The sequence below is a fragment of the Coregonus clupeaformis genome, chromosome 20 (assembly GCF_020615455.1).
Source record: "Coregonus clupeaformis isolate EN_2021a chromosome 20, ASM2061545v1, whole genome shotgun sequence".
NCBI lineage: Eukaryota > Metazoa > Chordata > Actinopteri > Salmoniformes > Salmonidae > Coregonus > Coregonus clupeaformis.
In genome coordinates, this window is record NC_059211.1 from 36934971 (window position 1) to 36947188 (window position 12218).

At 44.6% G+C, this 12218-nt stretch overlaps 1 protein-coding gene across 5 annotated transcripts in view; it reads right to left on the reverse strand.

Moving 5' to 3' along the window:
* The window catches only part of LOC121533334 (disabled homolog 1), a 235656-nt gene that overhangs the window by 4854 nt on the left and 218584 nt on the right, over positions 1–12218 (reverse strand). For 3 of the 5 annotated variants that reach the window (XM_041839167.2, XM_041839168.2, XM_041839166.2), the window contains 8 exons: positions 8672–8791; positions 8468–8506; positions 8041–8103; positions 5061–5114; positions 1133–1195; positions 816–912; positions 258–467; positions 1–71 (listed from right to left, as the gene is read on the reverse strand). The exon at positions 1–71 is cut by the window's left edge and continues 102 nt beyond it. In XM_041839167.2, coding sequence (XP_041695101.1) covers positions 1–71; positions 258–467; positions 816–912; positions 1133–1195; positions 5061–5114; positions 8041–8103; positions 8468–8506; positions 8672–8791 — 717 coding nt within the window. The remainder of the gene's footprint in view (positions 72–257; positions 468–815; positions 913–1132; positions 1196–5060; positions 5115–8040; positions 8104–8467; positions 8507–8671; positions 8792–12218) is intronic. The other 2 variants (XM_041839169.2, XM_041839170.2) reach the window with 2 other exon arrangements.

Sequence of the window (12218 nt, forward strand, 5' to 3'; positions counted from 1 at the left end):
TTGATTGACAGGGAGGAACATGGCAGGCAGAGACCCTGGCTGGGCTGGGAGGTAGGCTGTAGCAGGGAACCCTAGATACAGGACAATACACTTTACTGTGTGTGTGTGTGTGTGTGTGTGTGTGTGTGTGTGTGTGTGTGTGTGTGTGTGTGTGTGTGTGTGTGTGAGCATGCGTGCGTTAGTTCATCCCTGTGTGTGTGTGTGTGTGTGTGCGTGCGTGCGTGCATACATACATGTTTGTGTCTGTGTGTATATACCTGCTCCCGTCATGGCGGCCCACTGCTGCTGTGTAGCAGGGAAGAGGTTGGCCTGGCCCCAGATGAGAGGCTGGCCTCCAGGCATGACCTGGGCCACAGGGAGGGACTGACCCAGGGGGGACTGGACTCCAAACAGAGGACCTGCTTGGGCAGCAAACGCCTGCTGCGACCACACCTGACCTGGAGGTACCGCTCCCATCGCCACGTAACCTGGACAGAGAGAGGAGACGAGCGAGTTATACACACACACACACACACACACACACACACACACACACACACACACACACACACACACACACACACACACATATATAAACACACAGAGTACCCCATGTACCACTGCAGTACAGTGACCTACCTTAGCCTGTAGTTAATATTGTGTCTTAATGGTCCTGCTGAACTATGATCATTACGTCCACAATGAGCCTTAGTCATTATCATACATAGATCTACTCAGACAGTCACACAGACTCATTATAACTCTCAGACTCATCTCTTCTCAGAGCTGCTTATTCCAGCTCTGCTGCAAAGAGGAGAGGAGAGATGAGTTCCTACCTGAGGGTACAGAGGCGGGGTTGAAGGGGTTGAAGAGTTCCGTGAGGGGCTGCAGGCCCAGAGAGGGGTTCAGGGTATTGGCTGGAGAGGCAGGGGTCTGGGGGAGGAGAGGGGAGGGAAAGGGAGAGGAACAGGTTAAAAACACTTTACACCCACAGGTGGCAGGCCAAACAGCCAAACAGACACACAGACACACACTTACACTACAGTTCACTGTATGCTTGATTCGTACCAGCCAATACAAACAACATGATTCCTCCATCAGCTAAACCAGGTCAAAGGTCATGAGAGGTAGAGAGGAGGGGGGGTGTACTCACCGAGGGTGAGTAGATGTCCGGGAGTGTGGAGATGTCTCCGAAAAGCTCTAATTGGTTGATATTCTGCCAATCAGAAAGAGAGTTCACAGCCGTCAGACGTCATGGCTACAATAGCAACGTACAGCATTGCGTGTCCCAACATACATGCAACACCTTTCACGAAAACACGGAACACGCAACATGCCTCACGCAACCAGGTACCTACCTCAGTCGGGCACAGTGACATCATCAAACAGCGCCACAGGTAGACGGACAGGGACGCGTTAGATGATGATGTCATGGAGTAATATTATTGGTGGAGGTGACATACCTACCAAATTCAAGTTACTCTGAACTACAAATCTCAATATCCTCTCATATCTCTCTATATATACACACACCTCTCTTTCTTCAAAATCCCTCTCTTTCATATCTATCTATTTAACATGTCTCTTTTTTTTACATCAATCTCTTTCTAACATTAATAAGGTCTTTATCCCTGTGGTGACTGGAGAAAATAAGAGTCTTTTTTTAGTTATTAAAGTTGTGAGGATTTACATGGTCAGAGATTAGCAAAAATCAGAGCCCTCTATAGAGATACATATAGCTCCAGTATATTGCTGTATAGGGTTCTGGGGATAATGTCTGCACAGATAACAACGTCTGCCTTCTGGCTCCGCTAGTTAAACTAATAGGTCACACATAGACCATGACGCTCTTATTATATTCCAATGCTTAAAGTGTGTGTGTGTGTTCTACTTCTTTCTATCTATCAGATAATGGATCAGAGAGCGTGTCGTTTCTAGCCATACAGATGAATGGAGTATCTGTGCTGTTAGTGAGAGAGGAGGATAGAGGAGGAGTTCAGTAAACTACTATTACTGACTGATAGAAAGCCACTGAGGAAGATAGTGTATATACTGTACACTGATGCTATTCTGTCTTTCTTTTAACTGAACCTACTGACACCTATGATAGTGTTAGTTTGAATCTCCCAGAGCTGAGGGAGGGTCACTTCTGGCCTCTGTGGTCAATGTGGTCACTGTAGTGTGTTACTAATGTGACTGTGTGATCACTGTGTGTAAGTGGGTCTGCATCCCAAATGGCACCCTATTCCCAATATAGTGCACTACTTTTGACCAGAGGCCCTATATATGTAGACTGGGTCGTTACTGAGCTGAGTATATCCTCTGTGTTATTAATGAGCTGTGAGAGGAGTGAGTCAGACCCTCTCTGTTGGACAAGATGACCAAATCTTGACCCATCACCTCCTCCCATCCCTCCATCCCTCTCACCTCCTCCCATCCCTCCATCCCTCTCCCATCCCTCCATCCCTCTCACCTCCCTCTCCCCTCATCTTCTCTGTCTCTCTGATGTCAGCTTTAAAGACCCTCCTCTCTTCCCCTCTCTTCCTCTCACTCTCTTTCCATCTCTCTCTACCCCCCACCCCCCTTCCTTCAGTCTTTAGATACTGTCGTTTTACATTCATTTGTAGCAGCAGAGGTTACAAAAATATAGATCACTTTCAGTGAGTGTGCCTTTTTCTCCTCTATCATTTGTATTGTCCTTATAACCCTGGCAGGCTGCACCCAGAGACTTGTGTATGAAGAGTTGAGCAGGCTAGTCCTTCACAGTGCACCTTACCTGTGGTGTCCATACACTGTCCATATCCATGAGATATATCAGTGAGTGGCTCTCCACTGGCTGCTGCTGTTGTTGATGATGTTGCTGGTGATGATGATGATGGATGATGATGATGATGATGATGATGATGATGGATGATGATGATGTTGTTGTTGGTGATGATGATGAGGATGATGATGATATTGATGATGATGATCTTGATGATGATGTTGTTGATGATGATGAGGATGATGAGCATTCTGAGTACTCTGCACAGCCACATGGGATGGCAGATGGAATGGAAACATCCAGACAGAGAAATTATGTATCAGACACTCAAACAAAAACAGACACATGGAGACATAGTCACTTTACCCCTATCTACATGTACATATTACCTTAATTACCTCGACTAACCTGTACCCCCGCACATTGACTCTGTACCCCCTGTATATAGCCTCGTTATTGTTATTTTATTGTTACTTTCTTTTTACTTTAGTTTATTTAGTAAATATTTTCTTAACTCTTATTTTTCTTAAAACTGCATTGTTGGTTAAGGGCTTGTAAGTAAGCATTTCACGGTAAGGTCATGTGACAAATAACATTTGATTTAATTTGATTTGAGGGTGAGTTGAGGTGGAGGGATAGAATATTACATGTAGATACTTTAACTGTTCACAAACACACACACACACACACACACACACACACACACACACACACACAAACACACACACACACACAAACACACACACACACACAAACACACACACACACACACACACACACACACACACACACACACAAACACACACACACACACACACACACACACACACACACACACACACACAGCTCATTACATCAGATTCCTCTTCCATCTATATCACTCTCTCTCTGCCCATCCCTTTCTCCTCATCACTGCGACAACCACCTTTCAATTATTGGTCTCTGAGGAAACAGTAATTAGTATGGGCATGGTTTTGCATACGATTAATGCAGCCCCCTTAATTAACACCCACCTCGCTGATCTCCTGTCTCACTAAACACACACACACATGTGCATGGATGCATACACACACACACACTAGCCTACTTGTGCTTCATTGCCAGATGATAATAGGCTGACCTCTGTTGGGTCAGGGCCAGGGAATGAGGCATTTTAAATCAACAGATTGTGCAAACTCACACAGGGTCAAGGACTCAGGAGATTAAAGTAGTACTTGTCTCTTTTATGTGTGTGTTTGTGTGAGTGTGTGTGTGTGTGTGTGCATTCGTATGTACGTGCTTGTGTGTGTGTGTGTATGTGTGTATGTGTGGGTGTGTGTCTATGTGTGTGTTAATAGCATTGAGAGACAGAAGGCGACAGACTAAATGACCGTGAAGCATATGGTTTAGACAGAGGTGTCAGACCCTACTGGCTATAGCACCGTATAATAACACCAGACACACACAGGTATGTATCGAACACAAAGCCAATAGGTGTCAGTGTTGTGGGGTGGTTAAGGACAGCAGTAGGGCTGTGGGATCTCACCGCTATAAGCCTCTTAGCACTGCTGGGATAATACAGCAACACAGGACAAAACCGACAGCCACGACCCACACCGTCTGATTACGACTGTACAGTGTGTGTGTGTGTGTGTGTTTGTGTGTGTGTGTGTGTGTTCTGCAGTGTGAGCTAGGAGAGACCAGTGGGAGTATAGGAGGAAGGGGGCAGATTTTGGCTATAGTAGCAATTTCTACACAGACAGTGAGGCACCCTCCCTACAGTTAGAATTGGGTTTTTTAGACAGGTGTCAGAGATGGAGTAGTTGTAGCAGGTGTAGAATAGCTACTATACTGGTTATGAGGATAGAGTTATTAGCTAATGAAACAGAGAGATGTTTAACTACCATGTTTAATAAGATCATAAAAGGACATGGAGAGTTCTGTTGCATCATGACAATGGTCAAGGTCAACTTGAATGACACACACACAAAGGCGTGTACACACATACACACACACACACACACACACACTCGCTCTCTTACCAATCTGTTTTGTTCTACTATTGTCAGATCATGTTTGTTCATTCACCAGCAGACCACAGCCAGCCATGCATCACCAAGACACCACACTGCATGCAATGCACACACATACACCTGCCACCACACTGCATGCAACCAGCACCTAGCACAGAGCAAACCCCACCCAAACCCACTCCTATCCACATACACAGCGACTCCACCCAGCACCACCACAAAGCCACACCACAGGGTATCCACAGGACACACCATAGCACCACGGGGGACACAAGGGGGGGACAGGCAGACACAGCTGGACTCACTGGGTGTCTCTTGGGGACGTCATATACCCCCTCCTTCTGTTGGCTGGTCGGAACCTGGACAATCAACCAATCACCACACAGCCCACCAACCACACGTTAGCTTTTGTTACCACGACAACCTTCATTTTTAATGTACCAAAAAGTACCAATCGTAGTAAATACCAAAGCAACACAAGACCATAAAATAAAGCCTTACAGACAAATATATAGAGACTAAAGCCTGGACATTATTGTCCCTTATAGCTTGCATCTGAGGGTGTGTGTGCGTGTGTGTGTGCGTATGTGCGTGTGTGTGTGCGTGCGTTCGTGCGAGAGAGAGAGAATGAGTGATGTAATCTGTATTCAAATCTATGAGTTGAGGCTTCATTTAGTCTATCAGTCTGATGTATGAGCAGCTCTCTCTCTCTCCCCTTCTCTCTCTCCAATAAAGTGGATCAATGTGGTCTTATCACAGAGAGAGACATGTAATAAACTGGTGTGTCTGTCTGTCTTTCTGTGGCTATGTCTCAAATGACACCATATTCCTCATGTTGTGCACTACTTTTGGCCAAACCCTGTGGATTAGGGTCTTTTGAGACAAAGTCACAGAGAGAGAGAGAGAGAGAGAGAGACAGACAGACTGTCACACCCTGATCTGTTCCACCTGTCTTTGTGATTGTCTCCACCCCCCTCCAGGTGTCGCCCATCTTCCCCATTATCCCCTGTGTATTTATACCTGTGTTCTCTGTTTGTCTGTTGCGGTTCGTCTCGTCAAGCCTACCAGCGTGTTTTTTGTACTCCTGTTTTCAAGTTTTCCCGGTTTTGATCATTCTTCCTGCCCTGACCCTGAGCCTGCCTGCCGTTCTGTACCGTTTGACACTGCACTGGACTACTGACCTCTTCCTGCCCTGACCCTGAGCCTGCCTGCCGTTCTGTACCGTTTGACACTGCCCTGGATTACTGACCTCTTCCTGCCCTGACCCTGAGCCTGCATGCCGCTCTGTACCTTACGGACTCTGCCCTGGACCTCCGACCTCTGCCTGCCCTTGACCTGTCCTTTGCCTGCCCCCTGTTTGTATAATAAACGTCCGTTATTCGAACTGTCTGCATCTGGGTCTTTTCCTGAGCTGTGATACAGACAGATTGATACAGGACAACGTCTCTATATGTTTTGTTCTATTGACTGATGATTGATTGTCCCTGCGATGTCAGACTATCAAACTAATCCACCTGATTGATCTGTTGTGAATGGAAATGTCAATAAAAACCTGATGGGACAAAAACGTCTGTCATAACAGTCTGACTACCAACACCTGAGTACTCTCTCCATCTCTCCTTCCTCCATCTCTCCTTCCTCCATCTCTCCTCCGTCTTTCCTAATCCCTCTCTCTCTTCTCTAGTTCTCTTGTTTATTTCCTCTCTCATCCTTCTTCATCTCTCCATCTCTCTGGTTGTTTATTTCCAGAGGCAGATCTTTATTCATCTGTTGGTTCCTCTGTGGCACAATTCTAACACGCCTTTTTGCGTGTGTGTGTTAGATCGAGCTCTATTTTCATTCTATTATTTTTAAAGATCAAACGAGAGCCTGGTGTTGAATCTTTCTTTCCCTCTTTCATCTCCTCAGAAAGAGGGGGAAGGACGAGGGGTCTGCTTACTCATGCATGTGTGTTAATGTTTCTCTCAGGTTTCAGTGGTGTGTCTGTCAGTAGTGAAGCGGTTGGTGAGGGGCCGTTCCACCTCAAACAACAACAAATAGGATTTTGACACCCACCATCTCAAATTGCTCTGAATTTTTTTCTGTTAGAAACAGATAAGATTAGCATTCCTGCAACATTATTTTGTTGAAATATAATTTGATCTCTGAGAAATTAAGCTAATTGATACATTTATAGGATTCATATAATATTTATAAATATAGTACCTAACATCCGATTTGGACCAAACCTTTTTCTAACAATGAGTTAGACATCCAAAGAAATGGTCAAAAGCCACCCACGGACATCCCACATCCCACGCCAATCCCACCCCAACAACGAATATATTGTAACAGTTCTCTATGTCTGACAAGTAGTATGGAGCTGCGGCTCTGCGTATTGTTTCTTCATCCTATGTAATGTATTCTCAGTGAATTTCGTGATGTTTTTTTCCCTTGTTCAGAGAAATTAGTAATTGAAGTTAGGTTTATGTCCCATCCTACATCCTGATATTACCAAGTTCTGACCACTAGATGGTGCTGTTGCAATGCAAGTCAATGGTAGCTATATTTTAGCATTTCCACGCTTCATATCCAAATCATCATAAAGCATAAAAAAATTGATTGTGTAACTCAATGACATTACTTATAGATGATTTGGATATGAAGCGCGAAAATGCTAATATAGGTAGCATTAACTTACATTTGATTTTTTTTTTCATCACCTAATAGCAGGAACAGCACCATATAGTGGTTAGAACCTGGTAATATCAAGATGTAAGATGGGACATAAACCTAACAATTTCAATGACTAATTTCTCTGAACAGGGGAAAAGAAACACCATGAAATGTACTGAGAATACATTACATTGGATCAAGAAATAATACTCTGAGCCGCAGCTCCATAATACTTGTCAGACATAAACAACTGATACTATATACTCGTTGTTGGGGTGGAATTGGCGTGGGGTGTGGGGGGGTCCATGGGTGACTTTTGACAATTTATTTGGATTCCTCATGTCTTACTCATTGTTAGAATAAGTGTGGCCCAAATTGGATGATAGGTACTATATTTATTTAATATTATATCAATGCTATAAATTAAAATGGCCAATTTGGGTGCAAACAATTACCTTAATTTCTCAGAGATTTCAGTGCAATCTGAGATGATGGGTGTCATGGCTTGTTGAAATGACATGGAACGACCCTGAGGCTATTCTCAAATAATCTCTATTCCCATTGGAACCCTGCTCCTATCACCAACACAACTCCACCAATCAGATCCAAGCAGAGGAGAGAGGCTTGTACCTGATAAATGCTCTCTTCTGATTGGTCGCGGATGGGCTCGTGTCCCGCCTCAAACACAATGTACTACAACACAGGCAGCAGGGAGAGGAGAGGAGGAATAAAGAAACAAATATGACATAGGAATAGAAGAAAAGGACAGGCTCAGAATATGATGCAAAGATGTGATTGGTCAAACAGAATCATCTGTAGGTCCCGCCCCCAAGCAATCCCAGAAAACTTCACACATACACGCACGCACACACACTCACATACACACACACGGACAACTCCATTCATCTGACAAGAATCCTGGGACTCCCCCACAATCCCCTACAGACACAGATAAACAGGCAAGGAGATTGAAAGATTGCAAGAAGCATTAGAGAGAAACATACTGATTGGATAGAACAGCATTAGAGAAGCATTTTGATTGGTGTTTGGAAGTTACCTGGTAGACCGGATCCTCCAAATCTTCCTCCAGAATAGTCTGAAGACAGAGGGACAGATGGAGAGGGGGAAGAAAGGAGAGAGGGGAGGAGGAGAGTAGAGAGGGAAGAGGAGATGGAAGCAGATCAGTGTAGTTGACAGATAGAGGCAGCAGCACCAATAATAATCAGATAGTAAACATTGTGTGTATTGTGTGTGTGTGTACCTGGTACACAGCCTGTTCACACTGTTTGTCCTTCTGGGCTTTCTTCTCCATCTCCTCTCTCTGTTTGATCTGATAGATGAGCTGGAACAGGTCCCGGAGGTCCAGGATCACTGGCTCTGCCTGGGAGGGGGAGAGGAAGTAGAACATTGTTAATAGCTCTGTGGTTAACACAACACACACGCAAGCACGCAAGCATGCACATATACAGGCAGACACACTCTCACACACACATACACAAGCATGCGCGCACACACACGTACGCACACACATGTGATGCTTTAGTTTCACTATGAACAGCTTCAGAGCAGAGAGCTGGGGATTCTAAGGGAACAATTAAATATAGAACATGTTTAATATTTGATTGAGGTCTAACAGGGAGTTCACAGACAGTGTTTGGAGAACTACAAGGACATCACCAGTATAGTGTTGGGTTCCAACTTGTTCCTACTTCCTACCACGTCTGAACTCTGATAGAGTCTTACTTAAATCATGTAATTTGTCTGACCTCTCCCTCCTCTCATTCATACCATCTCTCATCCCTTTCTCTTCTCTGTCTTTCGTCATCTCTTTCTTTCCTCTCTCTGTCATCACTTTCTCTGTTCCCTCTATCGTCTCTCTCTCCTCTCTCTGTATAATGAGGAGTGGACAGAGAGACAGCTCTGTCTTGTCGTCTCTGTATTCTCAGAAAACACTACAGGTACTGAACTCTTTGCAACCTCAGGAATACATGGCAGCTTGCTGGGTTGTGTGTGTCACAGGACTCCAGGTCAGTTCCTTGGAGGATGGATGGGTTGTTAGAGACAGTTACACACACTCACACACTCATCGAGTGGCTATGGGAAATCAATATGGCATCAGAGAGCAGAGAGAGAGCCTCAGATGAAACACAGACAAAACACAGACACACAGACACAGATAATCTCGGTTACACCAGAAGTAAAATCCAGCGTAATTTGGTCAGCTGCGTGATTAACTTCTGGGTCTACACGTGTTTGAAATTGAGAGTTTCGGCGGTTTATGAAGTCTAAACCCTCGCAAAAGAAAACTCTCAGCCAAAGTTTGATGCGGTCAAGACAGGTACTATGTAATCAGATGAGATGATAAATAACTAGCAATAAGTTAGTCTACCAGCGTGAGTCGACTTGGTTGCTATCTCTCTCCCCCTTAGTGATGTGCAGTTCGCAAACGATTCCTTGTTTTTGAACAACTATTTTTACTGACTCGAGAGTCATGACTCGTTCATTTTAGTCGTTCATTTGACCTGCTGGCCACAATTAATTTTACAGCAGGATTAATACGCGCTCCCCCTCCTCACCGGCTCCGGACACGTGCTCCAACTTCCAACTGTCTATCATGTGCGCACAGACATAGACCATGCTACAGGCAGCATAGAGAAGAAGATACTGTATACCCGCTAATAAAGGACTATTAAAGGCCCAGTGCACTACTTTTGTGAGAATATATGTTTTTTAATTTGGATTATTCAGGGGGTGCTGCAGCACACTCAGCACCCCTACTTCCCACGGCTATGGCTGCTGCAGTTCAGAAATTATATATGCTTATCTCCCTCACAGCAGTCGAGTCATTCTGCCAAGAATCGTTCGCAAATCTAGTACGGTTGCGGCTGCAACTAGACCTTCAAATGTATCAATAGATAATCTCATTTGTATCGCTAGCAATCACAAATGTACATCGTTTAAAGCACACTTTTATAAGTCTCAGTCACAAATGACTCCAATTGACCCCCTATGGTGAACGAAAATCATGACTCTTTCAAGTTTTCAGTTCATTGTTCACTGGTAGAGGTCCTGTGTGCTTTGGGCATTACTGAATTAAATGAATTAAATGAGTCGAAAGATTAAACATTTTACTGAACGAGTTGAAAAGATTTGAGTCAGTAAAAAGAACCGAAACTCACATCACTACTCCCCTCCCATGCTCCCCTCATCACACCGCACGGCCCCTCCCTGCTCCCCTCATCACACCGCACGGCCCCTCCCTGCTCCCCTCAACACACCGCACGGCTCCTCCCTGCTCCCCTCATAACACAGCATGGCCCCTCCCTGCTCCCCTCATCACTCACAGATGCACACCGCACGGCAACCCCTCTGCTACCATCATCACTCACAGATGCACACTGCACGGCCCCTCCCTGCAAAATCAGACAACCCCATAGTATAATAGTTTACCTATTTACCTAGTAATTTACATTCAGTGGTGACCCGTCATTCAGGGCAGGTGTGGCAGAGCCCCACCTGTTTTAAGCCCTACCTGTTTAGCTAAAAAATGCTTTCTGTGGTGGAGGGGCAGCCAGCAAAAGCACAGAGCGTAGGTGTTGGTAATTTTCTCTAGTTGCGCCGTGATTGGCTCAGTGTTCTGTCACTCATGGGGACACTACGTCACCACAGAATCTTCAGGGAGAGCTAGCCAGTTCAAGCCCCGTTGGGTGCTGCCATAGATTTACATTAGAAGTGCCCGTCCAAAAAGGCTCAAGGTCATTGGCCACAGGTAAAATGACGTAAAATCACGTTATATTTACCTTAGCTTTGATTGGACTGATCATGTCAACATCATACTTTCAAAATCTTAGCTAGCAAGCTAAGAAGCTAGACAAGCTGTTATCATCATGAATCATGTTGACAATCTACTGGCAAATCCTTTTCAATTCTTGTCATTTGAAGAAAAATGATAGATAAAACGTCTCGGTGCTCATTGGCCATTAACATTACACAAATCGGGAATCGCAAATTCAACAATGAGTGGTTTGGAAGGAATCAGTGGCTATCTGCGATGCAAAGTAATCACTATTTTGCTTCCCTGCCTGCTATTCAGTGGAGAGGGTGTGTGGTCCAAGTCTGGGTTTAAGGATTTAAAACATTTGTCTGAAAGGGTCTCTTTTACAAGCATAACAGGATAAACATTCACACGCAACACCATGGGCCAGAAAAGGTTGAATACATTGGCCATGCTGTCAATCCAGCATGACTTCTGCCGGGTTCAAAACAACTGGGAACACAGAACTTGGAACTGTGAAATCTCAGACTTCGGTGCGTTCAAGACAACTGGGAACTCTGAGCTCAGACTGGGAAAATACACTTTGAACGGTCATCCAACTCGGTATTCCAAGTCGGGAACTCGGTCTGGTGTCTTTCTAGAGCGCCGACTTTCCGACCTGAAGATCACTGACATCATGATTCGACCTCGTTTTTTCAGAGTTCCCAGTTGTCTTGAAAGCGCCATAAATCCAGAGAATGCCAGACGAAAAATAGGCCTAAGTCTTGTATGCTGCTGCATAAATGATATAATATGCCAGGGATATATGTATACTGTAGCTAAGAAAGTAATACTAAGTGTATGTTATGTAGTAAGCTGTTAGTTGTCCATGTTTCTCACCCTACGTATTTGGTCCCTCTCTCCCTCAGAAAGTAGCCTATACTGTTCTGACTTGGTGGTGCACATGTAGCCTATAGCCTGTTTTAGAGAAATGTCATCATCGAATATTGTAAAAGCTTTCATTGTCTGCTTATATGCCCCTTTATTTATCCTA